The sequence below is a fragment of the Canis lupus genome, chromosome 14 (assembly GCF_048164855.1).
Source record: "Canis lupus baileyi chromosome 14, mCanLup2.hap1, whole genome shotgun sequence".
NCBI lineage: Eukaryota > Metazoa > Chordata > Mammalia > Carnivora > Canidae > Canis > Canis lupus.
Window position 1 is genome coordinate 3580646 of NC_132851.1, and position 19381 is coordinate 3600026.

General features: G+C 39.1%; 1 protein-coding gene across 13 annotated transcripts in view; it reads left to right on the top strand.

Moving 5' to 3' along the window:
• VPS13B (vacuolar protein sorting 13 homolog B) overlaps window positions 1–19381 on the top strand; it is a 733948-nt gene that overhangs the window by 642869 nt on the left and 71698 nt on the right. For all 13 annotated transcript variants that reach the window (XM_072773981.1, XM_072773974.1, XM_072773970.1 and 10 more), the window contains 2 exons: window positions 591–940; window positions 6078–6239. In XM_072773981.1, coding sequence (XP_072630082.1) covers window positions 591–940; window positions 6078–6239 — 512 coding nt within the window. The remainder of the gene's footprint in view (window positions 1–590; window positions 941–6077; window positions 6240–19381) is intronic.

Below are 19381 nucleotides of genomic sequence, written 5' to 3' on the forward strand. Positions count from 1 at the left end.
TTAAAAATTTGCCAATTGCACATGAATAATTATTCCTAAAAGTCTATACCAGACGGTCCCTAGTTAGTACATTTTGATTTGGGTTTTCAACCTAACATGTAATGGAAAAAAAAATCAGATTTAAAAAATCAGATTAAAACTAAACACAGCTGCTGTTAAGCATCTTGCTTTTTCAGCAAAAAAAAGAAAAGAAAAGAAAAAGGAATTCAACCTGCTTTTTCTAACTCTTCGAGTCATATTTTTGTTTTTGAGATTTGGTTGGTAGATAACAGAGCATTTCATAAAACTCTCCTCAGATATTCACCCCCTCTTCATTTTATCTGTTGTCTTCTGTGATCAAACTTTTGTCTGTGAAAGTGAACGTGAACTTTGACAAAATATGTTTGAGATGTGCCAGTTGAACAAAACAGCTTCGTTGGAAAATATCAAATGGTAATTCAAATATCGTAATGCCTTCAAGAGAGTGTTAGGATTTATTAAATGGCAGAAAGTGAATTCAGTAACCGAAAGGTAAATAAACATCATGTCTTTATTTCCATAAAATATTGGCTCACCTCAATTGCTGCTTTTCCTATTTGTTTTCCCAACAGCTCCACCGCAATACTTAAAGCCATTTATTTCTGATAAAAATGTACCATCTGAACTAGAATACATGATTATTTCCTTCAAAGCACCTCACTTATATCTTCGACAGTGGAACAATAGTCCTGTCTGTCAGGAGATCCGATTCTCATCTCAAGCTGACTGTAAACTTCTTGAATGCAGAAATGTTACGATGCAAAGCATGGTGAAATCCTTCAGCATCTTCGGGCAGATTGCCATTTCCCGTGAGGCAGTAGAAAAGCTGCTTGACTGCATCATCATAGTGGACTCTATCTTTGTAAACTTCGGGCAGCATGTGGTTCACTCTCTAAACACTGCAGTACAAGCTTGGCAACAGGTATGTGCATCCTAGAACAGTTTACAGCTTGTCTGCATGTGATCTTTACTAGGCACTCTGTATTATCACTTCTAATAGTAAGTTAAGCATAAACAAAAATATGAGAGAATGAAGAGTTTGATGGGCACCATAATATTTGGGGTTTTCTCTGTTTGGCAAAGTGATGCATGTTATTTTTAAAAGCTTTGGAGAAATGGGTTCTCTACACATGCATAGGAGATCATGCCCACATTTTTGTGACTAATGTACCACATCTGTGTGGAAAGTAACATATTCCCAGAAATGTTTTCCAAGTATTATGGCTTGGCTTTGCCAAAGCTTCAACTCAGTTATGTATCAAATTGTCTAAGCATCCATTGCAGAAATCTAGGACCTGTGTGAGCCTTACTGATAATAAGCATTTTATCTTTTCAAAGGGAAAAAGCAGTAAGAAGAAATATGCAAGCCCCAATAGTCTTCTGGTCTTTCTCCTATTATCATTCTGCCATTTTTAATCAGTTAAATCAATATTTTTTTTACTTTTATCTCTTGCCAGAATTAGCTATATCATAAAAAGGGGATGAATTATAAGTCTCTGCTGAAAGGCATATTTAAAACAAGGAACCTGTCCATGCCGCTAACATGAAAATGATTTCACAGAATGTTTGGATAATAACATGCTTAGCAATTCAAGAACAGATCACTTCTGCTTCCTTACTGATTTTCAGTAGAATATTGTATCTCTGTAAAGTTTGTGTTGCTATTTAAGCTGGGATATTTCCCCACATTCTGTGTATGCTACTTGCGTTTGTGCGGAGCTGACTTCCCAGGAGAAATGGTCCTTCATCCTGCACTGACCTCAAGTGAAGACGGGGCAGGGGGGGTAAGGGGAGCTGTGAGTCCTCGAACTTAAGAATGTTTATGGGAATAAACTCTTTTCTTTATATGCATGAAGACCTATATAAGACTAAGGAATTAATTACCTAACATGGCACTACAATAGCAAAGGGAAAGAAGATAACACATCTGTTTTGTATTTTAAAATTCTTTTTTAAGGGCATTCCATGGTTTTCTTGTTGCAAAGGACATGCGTAAAATAAGAGCTAGTGTGATCTAAATCTTTGCAGCTGGTTCAAATAGTGATGTGAAAAAAAACCTCCATGGCTCCAATTTCTGTTTTTTGTCATATTTTGAACAATGCATTTAATAAAAAACAAACCTAGAAAATTTATAAAAGAGTCATTGATAGAGCATTTAAACCCAGGATATTTTTGTCTTGGTATCGAGGCCATTATAAGAGGACTCATGTGTAGCAACTACTGCAAAATGGCCTTCAGAAATAAGTTTCCTCCCAGGGTAAAAATATTCTCTTAGACTCAGCTATACATATAAATAAAGTATGGTGCATAAATATTTAAATGTTTTAAACCACATCAGAGTGCAAATGACTGACTGGCTAACACAGTGCCTTGAAGGAATATTCTGAGTTTTTTTAAAAATGGAATTGTATATTTGATTAAGTAGAGCCATATGTCACGTAGCATATTGCTGACAGGTACATTCTATGAATAGTTGATTCTGATTTATACAGGGATTTGGCAATGTTAACATGAGCCACAAGAGGATACACTTGTGTAATTGTTGCTGTAATTTTCTTGTTTCCTCCCATGTCAAGGGTACTTGCCACCAAGTTTTAATGTGGTAGGCATCTAACCCTATGCATTCTAAAGTAAATACAAAATTGCACTACTTTGAAATTACAGGACATTTGACATTGAAATGGGTTTATAGAGGGTTATTAAGTTCATTGTTTCTAAGATGTTCTGAATGTGGTTTATTCCCTTAGTGGGAAAGGTTAGTTTCCCGAGCTTGGAGTCTATTATGTATACAGTGCTCATATACAGTCTAATTATTGCCAGTGAGAAATATGAACTTAATAAGCAAGATAAGTCATTCGCGTTCTCAGCATACTTTTTTTGGATTCATATCTAAGGCAAGTCATTTGTATCCAGTGTGGATGGACCAGACAGTTGAAGCATGAAACAATTTGGCCTTTCCCCTTTAGGTCACAAGTTCAAGATTAACAGAAGCCTTCATCAGTGTCTCATTTCTCTGGCTGTAGATTTTTTTTCTCTTTTGCAAATGATTAATGTTTTGTGAAGCCAGATTAAGGACCCAAAATGCCACTTGCAATTTGCTTTATATTTCAATGCCATATTCCCACATTTGAACAAAGTAACATTTAAAGTGGATTTTTACTTAAAAATGAAGGTTATGCTCATGTGTCTTATCTTACACCAGAACGATGTTTGTCTTTACGTACAACACTCCAGCACAGATCTTAAATGCAAATAAGCGATCTTTTAATTTCAAATCTGAGTAAGCATCCTGAGACTTAGACTATATGATGTCGTATAAGATGCGAATGAAGCGTTTTATAATATACCAGAATTTAAGATACTCCAAGAAATGCTTATACTTATTACAGTTATAATGAACTACGCAGATGAAGGAACAATAGAGAAACAGTTCCCTGAGGACTTTGAGTATTCTTTAGAAGAATGTAAACAACCCCCTTGTGTTCTTTCATTTATATTTTTCTAAAACACTCATCATTTATTAAAGGTCAGTTTTTTGAGATGAGGAAAGGAATATGATTTTCTTGTCCTACTCAAGCCTCATCTGGTAACTTAACCTCTGTGTTACCAGAAGAGTGATCCCAGTTCATTGTGAAAACTGAATTTCAATCCCAAGACATCTAACTAAGTGGGAGTTTAGAATCATATCCCTTTCTTCATGTTTGTACTCTTGGACCTAAAGGAGAGAAAAATGTTTCTAAGAAGAGTAGTTTTATGTTGATTATATAATGCTAAATGGAAAAATCTCATCAAAATAATTATACACTGGGACTCCAGTTTGATTAAAGGTTTATAACCCTTTAAATGTAAGACATATAAGATAGGATTAGATAGAATAAGCTGGAAATGTAACAGACAGGACACTCTGAAGAGAAATGTTGCTAGAAGAAAATCCACCAAAACATCAATAGCAGTTATTTGAGTATAAAATGAGAAACTTAAAAGAAATCCATACTTTCTATATTTCCTAATGTTTCTACTTTGAACATGTATTCATTTATAATTTTAAAAATTTACATTTACTCATATATTTGTTTCCTAAGTGTTTATCAAGTCCCTCTGTGTCAGGCACTATGCTGAGTACTGGAGATAAAGCTGTAAATAACACAGTCCCCCCTTGAGCAGGGGGACTCTAATGATGGAGACAAGAGTGAGCCCAGAATCAAACAAATAATTCCTTAGTCCCAGTGGGGAAAGTGAAATTGTGGAGTGTGATGTGAGCATAAAACAGAGAGACACGACTTGGTCTGGGGGGTGCTCCCAGAAGGCCACACAGAAGAAGGAAGAAGCTAATCAGTCAAGTGTGAAGGAAAAGAGATCCAAGCCAGGAAAAGGCACTGAGGCAGGAAGGAGTTTGATGTGTTGAATGACTTGAAAGGGGGCCCGTGTGGTGTTGGAGGAGCAGGCAAGAGCTCACCGAGCTGGGGCGTAGCAGGCAAAGGACAGTGGCTCACAGGCTGCACAGGGGTCAGATCAAGGGCACTTACACCCCACTGGCAGTCAAGATTTGAAATCATAGCTCATGATTAAAAGCCACAGCATAGAGTACGGTAGACAACAGATCACTGTTGGTTAGAATCGCTTTGGTCTCTCTTTAACCCAAGACTCTTTCTTCTCTTGTGATTAGTTTGGCGGTCAGGAAAGGTTCCGCTCCATGAGAATAGGGAAGTTGGTGGGAATGGATGGGTGACAGAGTGCGAAGTCCCCAAGGGGATCTGGGAGAATGAGGTGTTTCGGGGCCTCTCCATCAACTGCAGCCAGAAGGCACTGCCCACCCACTTAAGGGACTTTGTGCCTGACTGGCAATGGATTCTGTCCCCGAAGACACCTGTTCTGGATGAGATTCCAGGTCGGGTCTTGGTCTGGCCTGGATTCCAGGGACTTTCATCCCTAGACTCCTTGGCTTCAGGCCTCTTATTAAATCACTATGCTTGTGAGTAACATGTCCCCTTTTATTCTCCTTCCCCTTGGGAAAATGGCAAGTGACTGAGTGGCATTGTGACATTTAGCTCCCTGACCAGGAACTGGAGGCCTCCTGGAGAAGTCGGAGTTGCTGTTACCTCCCATGTCTGCAAACCAATTGGCTAATTAAGATTTTTTTTTCTTGTATTCTCAACTTGAGCATCTATTTAACTCTCCTTTTCATTTACCTAAAGTATGTTTATTTTTTAAGCTGTAAGCTAAGCAGAGTGGTGGAAGAGGAAGCACAGAAATGCTCTATCACTTTGCCAGTGTTTGATATAACAGCAACCAAAGGAGACACCACACAGTTGAGAAGGGATCTCTCAACACAGGAACATGTACTACCTTGTTGAAGCTCAGCAGATTAATAGAAGACACGAGCTGATTGATGACTGTTAGCTGACACAGACACTAACAACCGTTTTTCAACTAACATTATCTCTCTTGAAAATTGCGACTTAGCTTACATGGACTCCAGAGCTAGTCTGTTTTGTGTGTTCGGCCTCTTAACAATAGAGGAAAGTTATGGTTTTATTTACATCTCTCCCTGAACAGATTTACACACACACACATATCCACCCTCCCCCTTAAGGGATCTGGGGATGTATTACCTAAATGGTCCTTACTTTCTGTAGGGTACAAACTGTGGCTTTGGTAATTGGTCTTGATTGTCGAGTTTAGAAGGCCAGGAACATGGTAATTCTAGCCTCCAGTACTCTGCTCAAAAAACGTGCACTACTCAGTACAGCATTCTTTGTAGCATGTTAATTCGTTTTAAAATGTTAAAAGTTTGAGGGATCTCATTGTTTTTTCACTCTTCTGTGTGTATGATTTATTTTGCAGGAGTATAAATCAAAACATATTTTTGGAACATTTAAGATCTCTTTAAGGTATTTTTTGTGCTTATCCTGGAAGTATAGAATACTTTGTATACCAGAGCTAATGACAACCGATCTTTTAGTGTTTCTGTGTTGTAACAATCGCCACTGGGCAGACAGCTGCCAAACATCTTGCAATTAATCTGATGCACGTTGGCTTTCGTATTCTTTTTCTTTCAGAACAAATGCCCTGAAGTAGAGGAGTTGGTCTTCAGCCATTTTGTGATCTGTAATGACACACAGGAGACACTGCGGTTTGGCCAGGTGGACACTGATGAAAATATTCTACTGGCGAGTCTCCATAGTCACCAGTACAGCTGGCGCTCTCACAAATCCCCACAGGTATTTGAGAAACAGCCTTACAAACACAGCAATTGTTAAGGTTGGGGATTCATTTATTCTGCATTTGTGTGCCTGTGTCTAATTTCCCTTTTTAAGTCTCCCAGGGAACCACACAGCATAGCTGCCTCTGACAGAAACCCAGAAACATTTAGAGATGGGAGCATAGGGCAATCATGCTCTCTTGGAAGGGAGCAGTCTCCTGTTTAGCACAGGTGCTGAGGAGGCAGCACGGTGTGGTGATTATGAGGCTGGACTGTAGAGCCAAGGTTCATAGGCTTTGATCCTGTCTCTATAACCCTCCTTTGCTCTCTGGCTTCAGTTCTCACATCTGTAAAACAGGGATAATGATAGGACCCATTTTATAGGTTCTAACTGAGTTACTATGTATGATGGCACTAGAATAGTGCTCGAAGTACTATAAGCATTATGTGTTGGCTATTATTATTTATACATTCGTTCAGATTTTTATTGTGTACATACTGTGCACCTGGCATGTCCTAGGTCCTGACATGCAAAGACAGGGAAGTCACAGTCCTTGCCCTCCAAGGACAGCTCACAATCCGTGACCAAGGAGTCACTGAGAAAAGGCATACCAAAGGATGTCTGTTTTCCAAGTAGTATAATTCCATTTTCCTGTCACTTTAGATGGGAATAATTAGAGGGATGTGCCCTGTAGGGATAATATGAGGATGAATTAAATACAAAGATGTGGTCTTAAATGAGTAAAAGAAATCCTAGGAAGTCATCTCAGGAATAATGTATTTTTAAAACTCTGAGTAATAAGGAAACTACTGCTTGTGATTAAAAGAAAGCCATTAGATTAGAGAGCAAGTTTTCCCATCTGGTCTATAGACCAGCTTCAGAATATGCTATGCCCTCAGGGTCCCTCTTGCTTCCCCTGCCCCCACCCACCCACCCCCACCCCACCCCCCACCCCCCGGCTAGATTCTGAGTTCTGGCTTGCTTTTTCATCATACTGCCACGCTGCCAGTATAAAATTTGAAAAGGTAGACACAGTACATCCTTATTTAAGAATATTTATTTAATTCTAGTTAACCTGATAGGACATTAAAACCACATAAATCCTTTCTTAATGAAACTTTTTAGAAAAATTTCTCAGATGAAATAATTTTGTACTCATCTTTTTAGAGAGAATGACATTCCCTTGTTTTCTAATGTCTCTCTCGAGAAATCTCCACGTTCTTAAGTGGCTTAGTTGTTTGCCCCTCGTAACATAGTTAAAGGCCAGTTTGTTTTTTTCAAAATCTCTTTAGGATTTGTTTTCTTATTAATTGCAGAAGTGAAAACATACAGACATGTGACAAAAAATTTTTAAAAACAGAACTCCCATAATCGCCACCACTCAGAGACAACCCGTGTTAATATTGTTGTATAGCCTTTTCAGTGTTCAAAAGTTTTCATGGTCAGCAGTGAGCTGCTACTAACAGGAGAAACCTCTCTGAAGGCACAGCCACAGGTCGCCCTGACCTGCGCCTGCAGCCCCCACACCCACACCTGCACAGGCTCAGGCCTTCCCCCACAGAAAGCAAAATACAAGAGGCTTAGCTCCCCTTCCAGTCACTCTAAGATGCACAGACCCACATGGCCCTTGGTCACCCCCAAGATTCCCAGACACTGGAGCCAGGAAGAGAAGGGTGATCACAGAGCAGCTGGTTCAGGGCTGGGGAGGACCTAGAGTCTTCATGTTACGGGCATGCGGTGTCTGGGTGGGAAGGAAAGAAACAGGAAAGAACCACAGTTGACCACTGCCAGCACTACACCTTCATATTTTATTTTTCGCATGTTTTCAATATCTTGTATTTGTTACTAGTTTTGTTTTCACATTATCTATGTGTGGTTTGTGTTACTTGTTAGGCATGTTATAAATCAGGAGACAAATGGAAATGTTAAGCTGAGATGGTCATAGAGTTGAGACCGAATCCTGTATCTTTTCTTCTCGATAGAGTGTTATTTCTACAGCTCTTCTAGGTTTGAGCCACATAATTCATGGGTATTATAAAGTAAATATAGAATTAGAATAACCAAGCTGTGAAATTGCAAGGCATAGGCTGAGAATCACTAGTCTAACACTCCACATTTAAAGCTAGACCAATAAAAAATAAAAAAATAAAAAAATAAAGCTAGACCAATGTGGGATTCTTAGTCCAAGTAAATCCCTTGCAAAGTCTTAATGTTATTACCAAAAATAATAACCTTTTTATGACAAACTGGACACAAGACAGATATCTATTAAAACTTTTCCTCTTAAAGAGGAAAATTGTATTCTCTGAATACAAATTTTAATGAGCTGTAGTCATAATAATCTTCAGGCTAAAACTTAGATCAACTTTGTTTAAAAAAAAAAAAAAAAAGGAATTGATGTCTCTTTACAAAACTCCATAGGTTGAAGGAAGTATGTTTTAGGGCCCTCTGAAGCCAGAAGCCTTAATGGGCCCAGAGGGCCTTCATGGAATCTTTACATCCACAATGGCAAATTCTGTTGTGTTCTAATGAAAGGTTTACATCCGAGGATCAGGAAAACTAGCCACTTAGCTTCAAACTGCACCTGGAGGTAGTCATAGACTTGCAAGTGAGCAAACTGTTGCTTTTTCCAGACTCCACTCATATCCTGGGTTGCCCAGCAGGCTTGGTTTTAGGAACATTTGTGTCTGCATGTTTATGCTACCTTGGGTGTTACTCAATTCATAGTCTCAGGGAGGATTTCTAGAGTTCATAGAACTTAACTCCACTAAACAATGTAGCTTATATTGCAGAGATCAAGAAAGTAGCAATGACAGCTGGAAAGGTTTCAAAGAGGTCAGCATATCTTAGAACACACAGGAGGTTGCTAACAACAGTAAGTCCCAACAGGATGGGAAGAAACATGGATACAACCAATTCCAGAAATCCAAAGCTGATTTTAAAATTGAAAAGTTGTAAACTCTCCTTATAGTTCCTAACACATGCTCTGAGGCAGAAGCACTTAAAATGCTGGATATCCCACAAGACTTGCTTGCCTAAACAAACAAAGGAAGAACAAAACGAATTCCTAGGGAATAGTTTAACATATTCAGCTGCACAATCATATATGCCACCACCAAGGACCGTTAAATATCCCAGTTCAGTAGACTTCAAATCAAATTGGGCAAGAACAATAACCAGCAAGAGACTGGTCTTCAAAAAATGCTTCTCATTGCATGAAGTTGAATCTAAGGACCGTAAGTGTAAGTTTATGGAATCTTTCCCCAGAATACGGGCAGTATGTGCAGCGTGGAGTCAAGGAAGATTTTGTTTAATGAAGCCAAACTGAATATAAGGACACTTCCATCAACTAGTAGGATTTGTGTTGAGGTTGATCAAGTTGACTTCGTCTATTGGTTAATACAGAATACTGTTGGCTAATGAAACTTGACATAGGAATGTCTCTACCTTGTATGTAAGGAATTACATTCACCTTTATGCTCAAAACATGCACAATTTATAGATTATACATTTTTTAGAATTGCAGAATTCCAACTACCAGTGACTTAACTTCAGTAATCAAACCATCTAGCAAGGTGAAAATGGGCTCTGGACAGAGCTATAGAAAATAATAAAATATTACTCCAAAATAGACATAATAGAAAGTTTCATAAGCTCATGAAAAATGACAAGTATTTTAAAATGCAAAATGAAACAAGGTAAGAATTTTGAAGAGCAGCAGAGCATCTGGGACATACTCATTATTAAAGTAGTCAGATTTAGTGAAGAAAATAGAAAATCATATATTACTCCAAGGCAGAGGTTGGCAAACTTTGTAGTGCCACATAGTCAATATTTTAGGCTTTCAGGGCCTTTCTGTCTCTCTCCTAGCTATTCCTCTCTGCACAAAAGCAGCTTATGAAAGTGTGGCTGTGTTCCAATAAAACTTTATTTATAGACTATGGAATTTGAATTTCAGTAATTTTCACACATCACGAAATCCTTTTCTTCTATTTTTTTTTGACCATTTTAAAATGTAAAAACTATTTTTAGCTCACAGGCTGTACAAAAATAGGCCATGCACCACATTTGGCCCACAAACTATAGTTTGCCGTGTCGTGTTTTAAGCCCCTGGGTTGACAAAACTCAATAGACTAAAGGCTTGATATTCAGTTGTTTTGCTGTGACCTAAGTAGTATTTTTGTCACTTGAAAAGTTGGCAAAATGTTTCAGAAATTAAGAAGTGACAGGTTAATAGTTTAAATCTATCACATATAATCAACCTGTACTCACCACGTAACAGTAAAATACATTTATTTTACATTTTCTGGGCCTGTATAGATAGAAAATTCCCCATTTCACTGTATATAGAAATATTTTAAAGTGAGATCTGATCATCTTCCCCTTGTCTAAAGGGACATAAAAGGTTTTGAGTATCTACCTATCTTATAGTAAGTCCAGCCAGTAGTTAATTTCATTAACTAAACTGTAATTCTCATTCACTTCACTCTTTCTATATCCATTTATATAATATATATACATATCATAAAGAACACATTCCTTATTGTCACACAGTTTTAAAAATTTAAAAGACTTAGGGAGACAAGGAAATATTCTATGTTGGCAAAACTGTTTAAAGTGATTAATTTTTCAGGTGTTTGCCTCTGCTATTATGTGGCACATGGCATGCATATTAAAGTTTGTTTAGAAGATGCAAATGGAATTAATACTTCCTTTCTAGAAAACAATTTCATAAGAAGCATAGAAGCTATTAAAATGGTCAAAGCCTTTGACTCAGTAAATCCTCTACTAGTAAGCTCTCAGGAGGAATTCCAAGTTAAAGCAAAAGTGTATATGTTAAAAATATTTATCACAATTTTATTTATAGTATCAAAAATCAAAAACCAAAATGTTCACTTTTAAAGCTATAGGTGAGTAAAATCTAACACAGCTGAATAATAAACAATTATCAGACCTTCCATTTTGACATAGAAAGAGGAAGTGCTACCATATCCTATTGGTCAGAAAACAGAATATAAAATTCTACATATATAATATGACCTTAGCAATATAAGAACAAATGCATAGAAAATGCTGGAAGGAGATATGTCAGAATGTTGCCAGTGGTTGCATTTGAGTGGTAGGTTAAGGTGATATTTTTCCACTTCATTATGTTTTTATATAGATCTCAACTCTTTAAAATATGGCATATAGATTATTAAAGCAGAAAGAAATTAAGTAAAAACCCCGAAAAAATGTATACACAGACTAAAAGGAATTCAAACACTGACCAGAAGAGTGACAAGTGCAGTGATTTATCAGTAATGGTTATCTTGACATGGTTATCTTCTCATGACAATTGCAAGTTTTCTCTTAAATATTCTTAGTTTCAGCTTTGCCCCACTCTAGTCTATCTTGAAGACTATACCTCAAGTAACTTCCCTGAATAATGTCTTAATTATTACAATTTCCTGTCCAAAAATCTTTATAGCCTCCCCATCATCTATTAAATATCCAAATCATCTGGCACCCAAGGCCTGACTAGGTCACTCACAAGCCCACCTGTCTGCCATTATTTCCCTCTAGCCAATTTAGTCTCCCAACCTCCCATTCAGTTTTAATCCATAAATGTTAATTTATTGTGACCTCTTGTGTGTAATTAAATATATTCATTTTTTGTAAAGAACTTACTATCTAATAAGGGGGTCAGAAAAGTAAACAGATTTTCATAGACATGATCAGTATCTATCAGGACATTATTGCAGTAATTCAATACAGGGGGAAATGACAGGTAACTGAATTAAAATACTAACCATAAGAAAGAAAAGTGAGAAAATCAGGAAGTACAGTCCGCTGCTTCTGGATGTGGATGAGGTCTTGATGGGCACTCAAAGAAAATGTTTCCAGATCTAGCATGAGAATGAGAATCTGCCAAGGCTTGCTGGTAGAAGGGATATTTGTATTGAATTGTATTTCATTCTTCTTATTTTTTATTTAAATTCAGTTTGCCAACATATAGTATAACAGTGCCCATCAAGTGCCCTCCTCAATGCCGGTCACCCAGTTACCCCATCCCCCCGCTCTCTTCCCCTTCCATAACCCTTTGTTTGTTTCCCAGCATCAGGAGTGTCTCATGATTTGTCTTCCTCCAATTTTTCCCCACTCAGTTTCCCTCCTTTTCCTTATAGTCCCTTTCACTATTTCTTATATTCTACATATGAGTATTTAAATAAGAGTTAGACCAGTGAAGTGAGGCTGCTGGTGGTGGTGTTCCAGACAAAGGAACCAACATGTATGAGAGCTGCAGAGGCATGACACAACATGGCATGGTAGGACAACTTGACCCATTTGACTGCAGTACAGAGTACATGTGGGAAACTCCAAGATGGGAAAGTAAGTGATACCTCTTGTGTGCTGTGTGAAGCAGCTGTAATGCTGTCTTGAGCCACTGGTAACACCAAGGCAGGATAAACTGCATACTTGAAGAGGTCAAAGCTGGCTTTCCACAGAGGCTAGGTTTGAAGGATAAATAGAGGTTGGTCCAGGGAACAGTAGTGGAGGAAGCCCATGAGGCAGAACCAGGGATTTGGAGATATATATAGCATGTCATGTTCAAGGGAATTCAGATTTTGTTCAGAATAACTCAGGCATAAAAATTGTGTGTCCTGCTGAAAAGATGTGTGTTGGTAAACTGGCTCTTTGCTGGTGACAAAGAAGCCCTGATATGTCGGGCTGGCAAATTTCAATGGTGTGAATACTCTCATCATGGCTGATCTCAAGCTACCAGCGATCTCAAACAACCAGCTCACAAAATTCCTGAATGTTCAGGAATGAGTATGAGCCAGCTCCAGCACATCACTATTAAGAGGAAGTATGTTCTATAGAGCCTGGCAGCCCATTTGGGGAGATACACCTGTATGTGACGGGCATACTTTTACCTGTGGAATGGCTTTAAGTAGAGGGGTCACAGGATCACAGTTGCGTCCTGGAAAGATCTCTGTGGTGTAGTTGAAAAGACAGTCTGTGGGAGATCGAGAATGCAAACAGGGAGTAGTGTGGACTGTGCTGCAGAGCCCAGGAGTGACAGAGGTGATAGTCCCTGGGCCAAGACAGAGGAGAAGTCATCGCTTGGTGTAAATGCCTAGCAAACTCATCCTTCTGTGAATAACAGCTATAAATTCTGAACAAAACACAAACGAACTACTTCTGGAGACTGAACAAAGGGCAGGCAGATTTTGGAGGGGAATCAGAACTTTGAGCAAGTGATCTGCAGAGAGAATTCCCCATTTTTCGTGGCTGTGCCTTGATGGTAATTGCAGTTGTTTCAGTGCTGGGGTAGCCCATTGTTTTCCTGGCCTAAGGTGCCAGGGGAAAGAGCTCTGGTCACCAAGGCTGCTAGAAAGTGAGGAGAAAACGTTGGACATGGGGAAACCAGAAAATGTGAAAATAATTTGGCCCAACTGTCTACTGACTACAGAACCATATGTGTGTGTGGAAAACCGGATGCAGCCTGTACCCAGGGCTTTAAGATCTGAACTAATCTGAGCCGCCACTCAGATGTGTGAGAGTTTTCAGTTTGAGTCTAAACAAATTGATTACTTATTAAATCAAAAACATTAACACTCCAGAGCAATTATAAGAAAATCCAGTCTCCACAGCAAAACATTTACAGTGCCCATAATATAAACCAAAATTATTCAACAAATCTCAAGAATCTCAAAAAAAAAGTAGTTCAATTTCAAGAGAAAGATAATTAACAGATGCCAATGCTAAAATGACCTAGAGGTTAGAATGACCAGGCATAGCCTTTAAAGCAACTATAACAAAGGGAAAGGCACTTTACAGATGTAATTAAGGTCTCAAATTAGTTGATTTTTAATTAATCAAAAGGGAGAATATTTTGTGGACCTAATTGAGTCAGATTAAAGCCCTAAAAGAGGGACTGGACCCTTTTGTGAGGAGAGAGATACATATGCTCCTGCTGACTGTGAAGAAGCAAACTATCTTATTGTGACTGCCTGCAAAGAAGACCATGGGGCAGAGAGCTGTGGGAAGCCTCCAGGACCTGCAGGTGGCTGCCAGTCCCAGTCACTAGTCAGTCAGAGAGAGCCCTCATCCTATAGTCACAGGGGAAAAAATTCTGCCCACAAACTGAGTGCGCTTGGAAGTGGATTCTTCCCTGTTTGGACTCATGACCCACAGACAGAGTGATGGTAAACCTGTACTCCTTTAAGCTGCTAAATTTGTGGCAATTTGTCATTCCATGATAGAAATATAATACAACATGACAGAAGAAAAAAAGCCAGTAAACTTGAAGATAGATCATAGAAATCATCCAGTCTGAAGGAGAGAGAGAGAAAAAAAAAGACTCAATAAAATGAATTGAACTGCAGGGACCTGTGGGACAATTTCAAAAGGTCTAATATATGAGTAATTGCAATCCAAGAATGAGAAGAGAATGAGAAAATGGGGCCAAAAACATTAAATAAGCTCAAAAAAACTTCCCAAGTTTTGTAAAAAGATAGAAATTTACAGACCCAGGAAGGAAGCTCAGAAAACTCCAAACAGACATCTCAAAGAAACTCACACTCAGGCACCTCAAGATGAAACTACTCAAACCAAAGAGAAAGAGAAAATCTTCAGGATTAACTGGAGGGAAAACTGTAGGGGAAACCATTTGAATAACTATGAACTTCTCTTTGGATATCAGGGAAGCTAGAAGTCAATGGAGCAAAATCTTTAAAGTGCTAAGAGAAGGTTTACACTGAAAGTGATCTGTCTAGAAGCTATCTGGGGGTTACAATCACCAGGATTTGGTTACTGGTCATGAAGGAGAAGGGCCTAGTTTGTCTCTGGGGTTTCAGACTCAGGGATGAGTTGGCAGTGCTGCTGTTGGTCCAAGACAGGGAACGGGTAAAAAGACAATGTTTCGGGAACAGAGGATGGAGTAGGATATGAGAGCACAACAGGGTGATTGTAAAATCTGGTTTGGGCACATTGAGTTTTGGGTTTCTTGGGAGGACAGAAAGAATGTTATATTAGAAAAAACACACAGATTTGAAGCCATAAATGCCTGGATTTCACTCCTAAGGTTTGTTGGCTATGTAAGATTGGAAAAGTGTTTTAATTCCTTGGAGCATCAGCTTTGTCTTCTGCAAAATCAAGTTTGTTTTTTGTTTTTTTTAAATCAAGAGATTTTTGTGACTGTCCCCTGCGATAACATTTATGAAAGGCTAGTGAGGAACTCGGCTCTCTGTAACCAAAGGTTCCTTTCCTTCCCTTTTCCCTTTCTTAACTAGACATCTAAGTGCCCATGCCAAGTGCAGGCAACTTGTATGTAGGCAAGTTGAATGAAAGTGTCAGAATATCAAAAGAAATAGTCTGGCCTAAGAGGTAAAAATTGGGTCTATCATCAGTGCCTTGGGAGCAGTGGGACTAAATCAGAATGCCCAAAGAGGCAGTCCAAAGAAAAGAGGACTTTTTTGGTTACCTATTGCAGTAGAACAATGTACAGCAGTGGTATAAGCAGAGGATGACTACTATAGACACTCCACTCATAAAAGGAGAGAAAGGGAGACCTGTCAGAGTTACTGGTCCATGAAAAGTTTATATCCAACCAGATAAATGTCAGAAGTTTCTCTATTAGTAATCATCCATACTGCTGCTCAGGAATAATTGTCCATGGCTCCTTGCTTTGGATTCTCGGCTCAAGCCTCTGAGTCATCCATCCTTTTTCATGAAAAGTGTCCTTTGTTTGCACTTCATAGTTTTCTCAGCCTGCTTTCTGTCAGTAGAATTGTGAAGGATCACAGGCCTCTTTACCACTTTGTACTGTCTTCGTCTCCTTCAGTCTAAATTGGCAGTGTTTCTGCTGATATAATTCTTTAAACAACTTTGTGGGGCTCTTGTCAATCTTATTGAGGTTTGCTACAATAGACAAAATCACTCATCTCTTCAGGATAATTCCTTCTCTGCATTGGGGTTTGCTGACACTGCTGAGAGTGTTAGAAGCCCCGTGGTTTGCACAGTTTGCTAAGACACCAGTTTAGATCTCTCTGAGATCCGAACAAAGGATTTTACAGCCACATCCCTAAACCAGCTTCATCCCTAAACCAGCTTTCCTGGCTGTGTCCTGGATTTGATCTTTACCTAGAAACCATTTCTTGGTTTTAGCATCATTTGCCATCTGGAAGGCTAGAAATGTTCAAAACTAGCAAATCCTGGCTCCTCTTTGACAGTTCTTCCTTAAGTTTCTGCCAACCCCTCTCAGACTTTAATATAAGCAGCAGATAGAAGCCAGGAGGTCCCTCAACACTGCCCGGAAATCTCCTTAGCTAGATCACAGAGTTAATTAGGCACGTTTCTACTTTCCATATCACTCTAGCTTGTGGTGTTGCTAAATCCTGCCACTACATAGCAAGGATCCCCTTTCCTCCATCGTCCAGCAACATTTTCCTCACATCGTAACTGACAGCCTCCTCTAAGGCCATCAAATAACTATTAAAAATATCTTTGAAACACCTTAGGTACCCAACACTCTTCTCAAGGCCTCTGGATTCTGCCCACTTGCCTGCTCCAAAGCCCCTTGCATTTTTAGGCTTTTGTTATAATAGCACCCCACTTAGAGATAACAAAATCTTTATTAGTTACATATTGCTGCTTAATAAATCACCCGAAAGCCTGAGCAGATAAAACAACAAACAATTTTTTTTTAAATCTCCATTTCATTAGCCAAGAATTTTGGGAGTGGTTGAACTGGGTTGTTGTGGTTCAGAATCTCCTAGAAGGTCGCAGTCAAGACATCAACTGGAACTGTAGTCATCTAAAGGCTTGACTGGGCTGGAGGATCCATTTCCAAAATGGCTCACTCACATGGCTGTTGGCTGAAGGCCTTGGCTCTTTGCTACAAGGATCTCTCCATAGAGTTGGTGGAGTATTCTCATGACATAGCCACTGGCTTCCCCCAGATCGAGTGACCCAAAATAGAACAAGACAGAAGCCGTAGGGTCTTTTATGACCTAAGCTCAGAAGTCATTCATTGTCATTTCCGTGATATATCCCAGTGGTTACACAGACTAGCCCTATTCAGCGTGGGAGAGGCCTACAGAAAGGCACAAATAGCAGAAAACAAGGATCACTGGAACGATCTTGGCAGTGATAAGGAATAATAGTAGAATTTAGAGGTTAGGCTGAGGAATGGGATCTATTGAAAAGGGGATAAAAGGTATGAGAAAAATTAGGACATACAGTGTTCTAAAAACCAAGAAAAGAGTCTCTAGTGGAACAGAATTATCAGATGCAGCAGGGAGATTGAGACAAGAACTGAAGAGAGTACTAGGCAGTTGAGAGGTCATTAATGGTTCAAATATGGATAGAAGCCAAATTGAAGTGGGTTGAAAATGAACAGAAGGTGAGGGAATCAGCATGATTTTTTTTTTAATCTTGACTATGTGTTAACTAGAGAAAGCTGCAGGATCAAGAAAGGGTTTTAAGTGGAGGAAACTTAGGCATGTCCTGTGTGGAAGAAATAAATAGCAGAGGCTGATATGCAGAAGAGAAGAAAAATGATTAATGGCATAAAGTCTTAGAAGATGGGAAGAGGAAGGACTCCAGATCATAGGTAGAAGGATTGACCCTGGACTGGAGGAGGCTTATGTCAGATATCTATTGCTGTTTAGCAGAGCACCCCAAAACTTAGGAGTTTAAAAAGGTGTATTAGCTCATGAATCTGTTGGTCAGAAACCTAGATGACCCCAGGAGGTTCTTCTGCCAGTGTCTGTGTGGCTCACTTGTGGTCCAAGATGGCCTCACTTGCACATGTGGTATTTGGCCGGCTGTCAGCCAAGGTACTCTTGCTTCTCTTCATGTGACCGGCGCAGCAGACAAGCCCAGACAGGAAAGCAAGCAGAAATTGCACAGCCTGTTGAGCCCAAGTTCAGAGCTCACACAGCATCTTCCGCCACGTTCTGTTAGGCAGAGCAAGTGACAGGGGTAGGCCAGGTATTACCTCTTGCTGAGAGAACTTGTGGCCATTTGCAACTTCTCACAAAAGCCTCCTCTGATTTTGAGATTGGAGAGAGAGAATGGGGATGAATATGAATGGAGATGAGGTAGTAGTGGATATTTGCTGAAAGTAAAAAGAAAGAAAAAAGAGCAGGAGGCTTTTCAAAAAAGGAATTTTCCACAATATCTAATCCTGTAGCCTGCTCATATTAGGCATTTGGTAAATGTTCACTAAAGAAATAAATGTTTCATTACTTACTCATAACGCTTCTGACATCTCTCAGGAACATAGACTTAAAAGCTTAGTTATTTTAACGATATGAAAATCATAAACTTTTTTTACATCCAATTGGATATTTTGTGTGTAGTGTACAGACACACAAAAAGAGGTCCTCTAATCTCAAAATGTGTGCTTCTGTATACTGCCAGTGAACTTGGGCTTTTAATTAAGAGTAGCTCCCCGTATCCTACAACCCCTCCGCTGTAACCTCCCAGTGGCCTCTCATGAAAACTTTGACAAAACTAGGAGATCACTGCAGAGGGGATTCACAGTATTCTCCAAATGAGAGCTTCTTTCAGGTCCACATGCATTTCTAACTCTACCCAATTTATTCTTTTTTAATTTTTTGTTTAAGTAAGCTCTACACTACACATAGGGCTCGAACTCATGACCCTGAGATGAAGAGTTGCATGCTTTACCGACTGAGCCAGCTAGGCACCCCAACTCTTCCCAATTTAACTGTGAAAAATTCTTGTTTGTCATAAACTAAAAGTACATTGTATAGTTACCAAATATTACCGATTTAAAGTAAATCATTTCAAGTTAACTTTGCCACCCAGTATTTCTTTCTCTAACCATGAAAGTCCAATATCACCTTTGTTGTGAAGGGCACAGCTGTCTGCAACCAGCAATTCCATGTGGGGAGGAAGGATTGTATGCTTTTGCTCCCCAGTGGCAGTAACAAGCTTCTCTTTACTATTGCTGACATTAAGAAAGCTAAAATCAACAGTGAGGTAAACACTTCTTGGGACCATCTAGCAAGGATTTTAATCCCAAATTTTGGTCATTAAGTATCTAGTAGCTAGAGCATATTTGGAATTTCTTCATTTTCTGTGGGGAAATACATTCATTCTAAATGAGAGGCAGAGGTTTGGGGCTAAGTTTTCTTTTTCCTGTA